Source organism: Rhinichthys klamathensis, unplaced genomic scaffold (genome assembly GCF_029890125.1).
Source record: "Rhinichthys klamathensis goyatoka isolate OS25496 unplaced genomic scaffold, OSU_Roscu_1.1 h1tg000009l_1, whole genome shotgun sequence".
Taxonomy (NCBI): domain Eukaryota; kingdom Metazoa; phylum Chordata; class Actinopteri; order Cypriniformes; family Leuciscidae; genus Rhinichthys; species Rhinichthys klamathensis.
Genome location: NW_026606562.1, coordinates 2,957,501 through 2,969,263, shown reverse-complemented (window position 1 = coordinate 2,969,263; position 11,763 = coordinate 2,957,501). Strand labels below are relative to the sequence as shown.

The following is an 11,763-nucleotide window of genomic DNA, read 5'->3' as shown; positions in this document are numbered from 1 at the left end:
AGCAAAGGAAAACGGAAATGCTGAAAGAACCACACAAATTTGCACGGAAAATCCCAAAAAACTTGCAGTTTGGAAGTACATGTAAAGATGAGGAGGACCTTTTGGCCCAGCATTCCAAAGCCATGTCGATTCATCAGCGCCCTGAATAAAGTCTGTGATGGATTATCAGAACAAACGCCTTGTCGAAGGTCCATCACGGCAAGTGCAACCTCAATCGTTGACTGACAGGAGGTCAGTCGTGTTGTGCCATTGTTACACCTCCATCAGAAGAAAAAAAAACCCAACAAAAATGTATTTCCTCCGGTTGTACAATCCGTTGATTCCTGCTACTGTGTTTTTTTGCAGACGTCAATTTATTTTTGTGATTTTTTTTTTTGGGGGGGTGGGGGGTGAGGGGTGGTTTTGCCTTTTTATTTTTCTTAAAGGTGTCGAAAATCAACTGAGATCCTCTGTCGTTGGTTTAGCTGAGGGCCCAGTCACTGTCCTGGCCCTCGGACAAAAGAAGGATGGAAAGAGAGGTACACCGAAAGCCTTTTTCCCGCTTTACTTTTGTGCCAAAGAGCCGAGAGAACCCAGGAACTGCCATCGATCACCTTCCTCCTGTGATGGAGGCCCTCAGATCACAAGGTCATTGTAACTCACGTATTTCTTCTTAGCGGCCGGACCTGAGAGGAGAGAAAGATGAAAGATTGCTTTTCATTTGATATTTCTTCCTTTTTTTCCTCACTAAAAATGAGATGAATTCGTTGATTCTTGTCAGGAGGCCTGACAGGGACAATGTTTTGGTATGGAACGAAAAAAGTCTAGAAACTGACTCTTAAAGACAAAGAGTGTTCTGTGTTTGCCTGAAAGGTTTGTGTTTGTGTTTGCTGTGTTTGCTTGAAAATGTTCTGGGTGGTTGCTAGGGTCTTCTGGGTAGCTGTTGGGTGTTTTGATAGATTGGTTGCTAGCGTGCACTGAGTGGTTGCTAGGGGCTTTTAAAAGGTTGCTAGTTGGCTGCTAGGATATTCGGAGTGGGGTGCTTGGGTGTTTGCTAAAGTGTTTTAAGAGGTTACTAGGAGGTTGCTACTGTGTTCTGAGTGGTTTTTAGAATGTTCTTGGTGTGTTTTGATAGGTTGCTAGGTTGTTGCTACTGTATTCTGATTGATTGTTAGAGTGTTCTGTGTAGTTGTATGGTGTTTTGATAGGTTGCTAGGTGATTGCTACTGTGTTCTGAGTGGTTGTTAGGGTGCAGAGTTGGGTATAACGCGTTACAAAGTAACGCGTTACTGTAGTGTAATTACATTTCGTGATGACGCAGTAATGTAACTCATTACATTTAAAATGTATGTAATTTGATTACAGTTACTAATGTCAATAAAATTAAGTTACTTACGTTACAAATGTATTGTTAAGAAAAATTATTAAGTAAAATACATTTCTAATCACGTTTGGCGCGGCTGCGTCAGTTAATGAGCATGCGTTTTAATGAATTACCGGAGAACGCGGCTGCTAAAATGGACGCAGACGTCTACGGGGGGCGGGGTAGCTTTCTTATAACGTAAAGAAAGCTAGCTGCGGTCCTTCTCTACAGATGCAGCTATCTCGTCGTCATTAAAGGCGGAAGCGGCGGCCGTTATCCGTCAGTGAGCGACTCGAGTGAAGCTGGTGAAGCTGGCAGGCGCACCGGCGAGCTTTAACGGGCTGGAGAAGGCTCGGGGACCCGCTGAGTACGGCGCTTTAACGGCGCGGCACTACAGCGGGCTGGCCCGTTTCCCTGACGACTCGCGGGCAGAAGGGGGGGAGGTCCACACATAGACATAATAGTCTATGGGTCCACAGAGCTCGCCCAATTAAATTACGGAAAGAACTGAGTTTCACTTTGTAGTGTATTTTTGTGTAGTTTTAATATGTTTTCAAAGTAACTTGAAAGTAAAGTAATTAGTAATCAGATTACTTTTTACATGCAGTAATCAGTAATGTAATCAAATTACAATTTTAAAGTAGTAATTGGTAATTTGTAGTGGATTACTTTTTTTTGAGTAACTTACCCAACTCTGTTAGGGTGTTCTTTGTAGTTGAATGGTGTTTTGAGAGGTTGCTATGTGGTTGCTACTGTGTTCTGATTGATTGTTAGGGTGTTCTAGGTAGTGGTGGGGTGTTTTGAGAGGTTTCTAGTTGGTTGCTACTGTGTTCTGATTGGTTGTTAGGGTGTTATGAGTAGTGGTGGGGTGTTTAGAGGTTGCTATGTGGTTGCTACTGTGTTGTGATTGGTTGTTAGGGTGTTATGAGAAGTGGTGGGGTGTTTAGAGAGGTTACTATGTGGTTGCTACTGTGTTCTGATTGGTTGTTTGGGTGTTCTGGGAAGTGGTGGGGTGTTTAGAGAGGTTACTAGGAGGTTGCTACTGTGTTCTGAGTGGTTTTTAGAGTGTACTGTGTAGTTGAATGGTGTTTTGAGAGGTTGCCATGTGGTTGCTACTGTGTTCTGATTGATTGTTAGGGTGTTATGAGTAGTGGTGGGGTGTTTTGAGAGGTATCTAGTTGGTTGCTACTGTGTTCTGATTGGTTGTTAGGGTGTTATGAGAAGTGGTGGGGTGTTTAGAGAGGTTGCTATGTGGTTGCTACTGTGTTCTGATTGGTTGTTAGGGTGTTCTGGGAAGTGATGGGGTGTTTAGAGAGGTTACTAGGAGGTTGCTACTGTGTTCTGAGTGGTTGTTAGGGTGTACTGTGTAGTTGTAGGGTGTTCTGAGAGGTTGCTAGGCAGTTGCAACGGTATTTCTGGGTGGTTGGTGGATGGCTATTAGGGCATTCTGAGAGGTTTACTAAGGGTTCTGAGAATCTTCTAGGGCGATGCTACTTAATACTTTAATAGTTACAGTAAGGGGATCTGATGAATTTCAAACCCACAGTATGAACTCACATGAATGTAATTAACTGTGTTCATTATATGATGAAAGAGCAACTTAAAATTAAAAAGCAGATGAATATCGCATAAGTCTTATGTAAGAATCCCTCAAATGTCTTCAGTCATAACAGCGTGACCTTCACAAGCTGCCGCTGATGTGTTTGCAGAGACTCTGTGTAACGAAATGACTCCAGTCTTAAATTACAGCGCTTATCCACGGATGCTTGTTGTGCTCTTTTGCATGTAAATGAACCTCTAAATATTTAAAAGTAAAGGTTACCAAGTAGAGAGATCATTGTGGCCTTTAAGTGTCAGTAGCCCCTTTAGTATTTGAGTTAAATGTCACTCTGAGTGCCATCTATTCAGAAATGTGGGCTTGATGAATGTGGATTGAGGGAAGTGCCCTTAATATGCAAAAACATATATAAATAATACAATAGGTCCTATGAAATAGGAGCTCAGATAAGGGTGACCTAATTTACACACACACACACACACACACACACACACACACACACACACACACACACACACACACACACACACACACACACACACACACACACACACACACACACACACACACACACACACACACACACACACACACACACACACACACACACACACACACACACACACACACACACACACACACACACACACACACACACACACACACACTAAACCAAATAAATACACGTATTGTTTGGACTATTTGCCTCTTATATTTAGGGGTGGGAATCTCTAGTAGGGTTGCCAACCGTTCCGTATAATACGGAATCGTTCCGTATTTGACACATAAAAGGCTTGTTCCGTATTGAACTGATACGGAACGCACTTTGTTCCGTATTTTTGAGAATCAATTCAGTGCAAATCCATGACAGACGCATAGCTTCTAATATATATGTCAGACAGACTATGATGAATGAACGAAGACCCGCTGCATGCAAATTCGGGGACTTGGCGCCACCTTGACGGGCTCTGACGTGTAATGACGTAGAGTTGTCTCATTGGTCGCACGTCAGAGGCGCCCACGCCATTGGATGTGCAGTTGAGGCAGCGCAGCCTGAGCGAGCCAGACGCTCAATGTGCAAGCTGTGCAGCTGCAAATGCATTTTACAGGCTTCAGTAAATCAAGTAAAATGTGTTTCCGAAGACATTTGTAGGCTATGATAAGAAAAACTTCCCCAAAAAAATTTAAAAAAATTTTTGCACCGAAAAGCACATTCTAGAAGTCTAATTCTATTGAATAAGTTCGCACAAGGATACAGAAAACTGTTGTGTTTATTTTTCTTCAAATGCAGTCTAAGCCGATGAGTTTCGAATGTTATATGTTGTATTTGTTTAAGTTAAAAATAAAACGTATTATAATCTAAACAAATACATGGTTCATTTGTGGCAAAATGATCATGATAGCCTTTATATATGTGGTTAAGTCCTGTATATTGATTAAGCCTACTTTGCTATTCTATAAATATATAGGCCTAATAAGTTGCATTATAATATGATATAAAATGTATGAATCCCCCCCCCCCCCCCCGTTCCTTATTTCCATTTCAGAAAGTTGGCAACCCACCTCACGATTCGATTCGATTACGATTCAGAGGGCTGCGATTCGATGCTAAATCGATTATCAGAATCTTTTTTTTGTGTGTGTGTGACTATAAATACTTTGCTTTAAAAGTACAAAGTAATGACCCATAAAGAATTAACGTACAATATATTTTATTAACATTGCAAAGAACCAACAGGAAAATACATGTGTGTCTGAACTAGCAGCAGCATATTTGTAGTAAATTAATAATATAACAACGACCGGTAAGGTTACAGCCGAGTGTTTTTCCTCCTCTGGCTGGAAACGTGTCATTTGGCTTCATGTGTCTTGTTTCCGAAATATTTTAGTTTTACTCTACAAAGCTTACAACTAGTGTGGCTTTTGTCCAGCTCCTTTCCCCCTTCAACTTCAGAAGCCAAAATATTTCCACACGTCAGCTTTTAACGAGGAGGGTGTTTGGATTTGGCGCTCAGCCATCGCGTCCGCGTCTGTTATGTGCACGCCACAGACGGTCCGGCCACTGCACTTCCGCGCTTCAGAGTTCCGTCTTTCGCGTTCCGTCAATATTACGTTATTATAAATATATATCTAAAAAATTTTTTTTTTTTTTGAAAATCGATTTTTGACAATTGTGAATCGATTCAGAATCGTCCACGTCCGCATCGCGATGCATCTAAGAATCGATTTTTTCCCCCACCCCTACTTATATTTGACAATTACATTTGAGAGTGATGGACAATATAGGGAGATAGACAGAATATGGGACCAAGTTGACTGAAGGTGGCTGTATTTCCTTGTAAAATAAACTAAAGGTGATGTGACCCCCTTTTAAAGACCGTATTTGCCCCACCAGCTGTGATGCCTCCAGACAACAGCGAATTCCTTCACATAATCAAAGTTCATCCAGAGGTCAGTACATCTCCCCTGACCGACTGCAGTACAGCCTAATCAATTAAGGGGCTGTTTACAGGACACCGTTTTCAACTAAAAACGTAAAACTTTTTATGTGGTCTAAAGTCTTTTTCAACTTTTTTTGGGCCGTTCGGTTACACGACAACGGCGTTTTGGTAGCCTGAAAACGCAACCGTTTGGAAACAGGTTTCAAAAGTGCGAATTTTTGAAAACGGTCTCCATGTAAACAACAAAAACGCAAATCTTGGAAGACTATGATGTCATGCACATGCGTATTACGTGTTCAGTCTATAGTGTTTCAGCGCCATCTAATGGCCTGGAGCAGAATACAGGTTTTTAGTCGTTTTCGTGGATCCGTGTGAATGGGGGTCGTTTTGGCAATGGTGTCGTCTGTACGCGGAAAACTCAAAGGAAAAACTGCTCCGTTTTAAGCATATCGTTGTCATGGAAACGTACCCTAAGTCACATAATGCAAATATTCCGACAAATAGTGGTACAATTACGTTGCATAATGTAATAATTATGTAAGAATGATTTTAAACACGATAGCTTCACATAATGCTGAAATTACGCACAAATTGTTGTTCGAACGATATGTTACAATTACGCCGCATAATGTGACAACTGCATAAAAGTGACTACAAATATTAGCATAACAATTGCGTTGCATAATGTAATAATTGTGTAAGAATGGCTTTAAACATAATTCACGTACTGCAGGAATTACGTACAATGGTTGTACTAACAATAGCGTTACAAATATGTCACATAATGCGACAATTGTGTAACAGTGGTTTCACAAACTATAGCATGGCAATTACATTGTATAATGCAAGAATTATGCAAGAATAAAAATTAGTGTCCAAATAGTTTTACGAACAATAGTGTTACAATTACGTCCCATAATGCAACAACTGCGTGAGCAGCTCTACAAATGAGTGTTACAATTACGATACATAATGCAATATTTACGTAAGAATGGTTTAAAACAAAACATCACATAATGTGAAAATTATGTACAATTGGTTTTACGAACAATTACTATTACGTCCCATAATGCAACAACTGCGTGAGAGTGGCTTTACAAACTGTAGAATGACAATTACAGTGCAGAATGCACTAATTATGAATACATTTAAACATGATAATGTCACAATTATGTCACATAATGCAACAATTAGGTAAAAACTATGTTTAAAATGCCAACAAGACAGTTACGTTGCATGATGCAACAACTTCTTAAGAATAGTTTTAGGAATGATAACATGACAGTTACATTGAATAATGCAACGACTACCGTACATGCGTAAGAAAGATACCGTGAAACGTCTGTTGCATGATGCAATAATTGTGAAAGTGTGTTTTTTTTACAAACATAATTAACAATTTTCACAGAAATTCTTTCTACCAATGAGGCTCATTGAAATGAACAAATTCTGGCCACTTTACCGCAACAAATTACTGAAAAAGGGAACACACTGTATCTATCAGAACAGAATTTAGGTGTCTGAGCTCTTTGCACAGGGTTATCTTTACAATGGAAGAAAAATTTTATAGTGTTCATTTATATTATTTTATTAGGATGAGATTATAATATGGGCCATTAATATCGGTAATACTGCACACTCTCTCTCTTTATGCAAGGGTAAGGATCATTAAGATATTGAATGTTCTGTTGAAAGCTCACAAACGGTTGAGTTTTGTCTTTGCGTCAATGTGAAAATGAATAAATAAATATGAATCATCACTGTTGTCAGAGCAAATCTAAACATCCCTTTTGATGCAAACCGTTTACAGTTGCATAAAATTCAGTCGTTTTTTTTTTGCCGTCAAAACTTGTCCTGCGTTCTTGCAGTGAAGTGCAGCGCCAGTTGAGTCTCAGTGATGAAGCTCGCATATCAACTCGACTGGAATTTGCATGTGCCACCAAAATTGTTGGGAATGAGGGCGATGATTACGGTATTCCGCTCTTGGCATTGCCATCTCGGCTCAATGGTTTTATGGTCTATTCCCTTGGGTGTCAGATATCTCAGGGTTCAGAACATTCACATACATACATATCCATAAAAATTATTTAGAGAGTCAGAGTGTGTTATATAGCAGAAGAGGGAGAGAGAAAGAACAGTGAGTGCACAGGGAAGGCCGACACAGATGGTTCACGGCTCTTCTGGGACCTGCGATGGAGTCTGCTATGCCATCACGGTGGCGTTAGGGGAATTGAGCAGTGGGACTTGTGTTTGAAGCTTGGGATCTTCCATGTGTCATCTGATTACCTCTGACAGTTGAGTTCACCGTTTCATAACTATGTTCAGCTTTTGATTAGACACTCTTCTTGGAAACATTAAATATGTAAAATGCTTGCTGCATGTAGATGAGAAAAATTCATGTGGTTTTGCAAATAATGTCTCCATTCAAAATTTGTTTTTCCTAGACTTTTACCTAGATGGCAATGAGACAGCTAAGGTTGAAATACTATGAGAACTATTAAGTCTCCTATGAGCTATAAATTAACAACATTTGATAAATATTTTTTTTCCCCTATTGTGACATACATCTGACTGCAAGGGATTATCAAAAAAGAAAAAAAATGCAAGACGGGAACTTGATTTTATGCATCGGTTGAGGATTATTAAAATGTAGGCTTGGCACTCAAAAGATGAGGCAGATGAATGTGAGCTTGCAGGGGTAAAGTTTAAAAAGTAGGGGCCCTACTTTTTTTCTTGTTCGAGAAGCCGTTTCACTAAGATAGACATCACAATAGGGAAGAAAAGACTATCGCAACTTTCGTTTCATGCTGAGTTTAAGGTCTTGGCACCTTTTAGTAGTGTTGTAGTCCTCGAGACTAGTAACTTGGTCTTGGTCTTGTCTTAGTCTCAACACACACTGGCCTTGGACTCAACACACACTGGTCTTGGACTTGTCTTGGTCTCAACACACACTGGTCTTGGTCTTGTCTTGGCCTCAACACACACTGGACTTGGTCTTGGTCTCAACACACACTGGTTTTGGCCACAACACGCACAGATCTTGGTCTCAACCCCTCAAAGTCTTGGGGCCCTATTTTAACGATCTGAAACGCAAGTGTCAAAGCGCAAAGCGCAAGTAACTTTGTGGGCGGATCCCGGCGCTGTTGCTATTTTCCCGGCGGGATAAATGCCTCTTGCGCCTGGCGCAAATCTAAAAGGGGTTGGTCTGAAGTAGCTTCATTATTCATAGGTGTGGTTTGGGCGTAACGTGAAATAAACCAATCAGAGCGTCATCTCACATTCCCTTTAAGAGCAGGCGCGCTTGTTCTAAAGCCGATTCCTATTATAACGGCGGAATTGCCAGGCGCGCGCCAGGAGCGGTTCACAGCCGAGGAGAGCAACGTTCTCGTCAGGGCCGTAAAACACAGAGAAGTGACATTGGGGATGGAGAAACCCACACAAATTAACTTCTGTTAAACAGGCGTATGATAATTTGGGTAAATGTGTAAGCTACATGTATGCTTTTATAATAAATTGTCTATCATAAATCTATCTATCTATCTATCTATCTATCTATCTATCTATCTATCTATCTATCTATCTATCTATCTATCTATCTATCTATCTATCTATCTATCTATCTATCTATCTATCGTAATAATGTATGATTTGCAAAAATGAAAACTGCTGCTTAGATGAGAGAAGCAACGTGTATGCGCGTTGTGCACCCGCTACATTGATTAAGGCCAAGCATGCACGCTTAAAATAGCATAATGAACAACGCGCCACTGACTTTAGACTAGGTTTTTTCTGGTCAGTGGCGCAATTGTTTTATAGAACAGCAAAATAGCATGAGGGAAAGTTTGCGCTGGAACACGCCTCCTCTTTGTGCTGAACCGCCCCGGGGAGCGCAAGTGTATTTCTTAGTTAACCGACGTGTGTCTGTGGAGGGAAAAGTCCGCTTTGCAGGGGTGCAAAATAGGAATGATACATGCGTCAGTGTACAAAGTCATTTGCGCCGAGTGCAAGATAGGGCCCTGAGTCTTGATCTCAACACATACTGATCTTTGTCTTGTCTTTGTATCAATCCCTCAAAGTCTTGGTCTTGTTTTGGTCTCAACACACACACTGGTCTTGGTCTTGTCTTGGTCTCAACACACACTGGTCTTGGTCTCAACCCCTCAAAGTCCTGGTCTTGTCTTGGTCTCAACACACACTGGTCTTGTCCTCGTCTTGGTTTCAACACACACTGGTCTTGGTCTTATCTTGGTCTCAACCCCTCAAAGTCTTGGTCTTGTCTTGGTCTCAACACACACTGGTCTTGGTCTCAACCCCTCAAAGTCCTGGTCTTGTCTTGGTCTCAACACACACTGGTCTTGTCCTCGTCTTGGTTTCAACACACACTGGTCTTGGTCTTGTCTTGGTCTCAACCCCTCAAAGTCTTGGTCTTGTCTTGGTCTCAACACACACTGGTCTTGGTCTCAACCCCTCAAAGTCCTGGTCTTGTCTTGGTCTCAACACACACTGGTCTTGTCCTCGTCTTGGTTTCAACACACACTGGTCTTGGTCTTGTCTTGGTCTCAACCCCTCAAAGTCTTGGTCTTGTCTTGGTCTCAACACACACTGGTCTGGTCCTCGTCTTGGTTTCAACACACACTGGTCTTGGTCTTGTCTTGGTCTCAACCCCTCAAAGTCTTGGTCTTGGTCTCAACACACCGGGCTTGACTTGGTCTCGGCTTAGGTGGTCTTGACTACGACGCTACCCTTCAAATTGTGTAGGGCATATTGACACTGATTTTGAATTAATTTAAATTTTGATGTCTTACGGTACATGGTACAATAAAGATAATTTTCATTATCTAGTTCTACCAAGAGACACTGTGGGATTTTCATCACAAGTTGTGAAACTTGTGATTAATGGCCACAAAAGACCGATTATTATTTCCATCTCGTCCTTTCGTCCAGCGTTCAAAAAGCGAGCAAGGTCATAACCAAAGGTAGAAGATTAATTTGGTCTTACCTGATAAATTATGAGAATTAGCCTGTTGGGAAAAAAACAGTACTTGGTGAGCTGTTTCTGATTGGTCCAATAGAAGCAAAGCAGAGATTCTGATTGGTCCAAACAGTCATGAAATTTAAAATGGCAGTTTAATTTCAAGCTAGGTTAGAAGGTGGGTGTGTTTTAGCATAGATATAAGTGCTAAGGTGATGGGGAGATTTCTGACTTTGGATATGCCATTTCTTACAACTAAGAATGGCATAACTAATAATGCGAGGAAAGCATTGCCACTGTCAGAAAAAAAAACCTTGATGCCGTCATTTTTGAAATTGCCATAATATTTTTTTCTCTTTATGTGCTGTAGCTATTTGAGAATCCCAAAAGCAGCTGAAAGATTGCAAAGACCTGCAATTCCAGTCAAAGCTGAATAAACAACACAAAAAGTACTTTTCATCTTTTGGAATTTCATTTCTTTTTCAAAGACTCATGGCTTTCCTTTGACAGTGACGACATGCTAATCCTCTGGCCTCCTGCGCTATTACTCTCTCTCTGCGGTGTGCGGCCCACCATCTTGTGCTCATTAGAGGAAATGTGGTCATTCTCAGCAGACGACTTCATTCCATTATATCTGACATGAGCTCATGCTGCAACATCAACAGGCTAAAGCAACAGAATTTCAGCTCATGGTGACATTCTGCAATGAATCTTTCAAGCACTGCACCCTGGGACATGAGCTCGCCATTACACCCAACTTTTGGGAAAGCAACTTTAAGGGTCAGGCTTGGGGATAATGGTTACACATTTATAAGTTGTTTTAATAAAAGATAACTTTTAATTTGTTAGATCTTTACACAAGGACCACACCTGGACAGCAAATCTACAAATAAATAAATTAACTCTTATAAAATAACATAATACATTCATTAAAGGGTTAGTTCACCCCCCAAAAAATCAATTAATCTCCCTCATGTCATTCTGTTGAGCCTCTGTGCATGTTCGCTGATCAATGTTTATATGTGAATAAAAGCCTAAACGAAATCTGTCCATCATATAAAGCGATCAAGTCTTCAGAAAATTTGAACTGAACCACTCAATTCATATGGATTAGTTTTAGAATCTCTTTATTAACTTTTTGAAGCGTCAAAGTGGTAGTTGCATAGCTGTCAATGGAGCAACAGAAATCTTTTGGATTTAATTTAAAACATCTTAATTTGTGTTTCAAAATGAATGAAAGGCTCACAGGTTTGGAACGACATGAGGGTGAGTCAATGATGAAATCATTTTCATTTTTAGGTGAACTAACCTTTTATTTATAACATTTACAAATATTATTATATTATGACGCTTAACAGATCATTTGTTAAAATGCGTTATTCTTATATATTTGTTTTTTTAATTATCCTCCGAATCTGTAAACGATTGGTTTACACTTTTAGAGTAAACT

The 11,763-nt window shown here is 40.4% G+C and overlaps 1 protein-coding gene across 3 annotated transcripts in view; it reads right to left on the bottom strand.

Annotated features, from left to right (window-relative positions):
- Positions 1-334: 334 nt before the first annotated feature.
- LOC130093560 (metabotropic glutamate receptor 7) overlaps positions 335-11,763 on the bottom strand; it is a 216,922-nt gene continuing 205,493 nt past the window's right edge. For 2 of the 3 annotated variants that reach the window (XM_056260571.1, XM_056260573.1), the window contains one exon: positions 335-665. In XM_056260571.1, the coding sequence (XP_056116546.1) occupies positions 616-665 (50 nt within the window). In that variant the 3' untranslated portion in view covers positions 335-615. Of the gene's footprint in view, positions 666-10,340; positions 10,363-11,763 lie in introns of all 3 variants that reach the window. The other variant, XM_056260572.1, reaches the window with a different exon arrangement.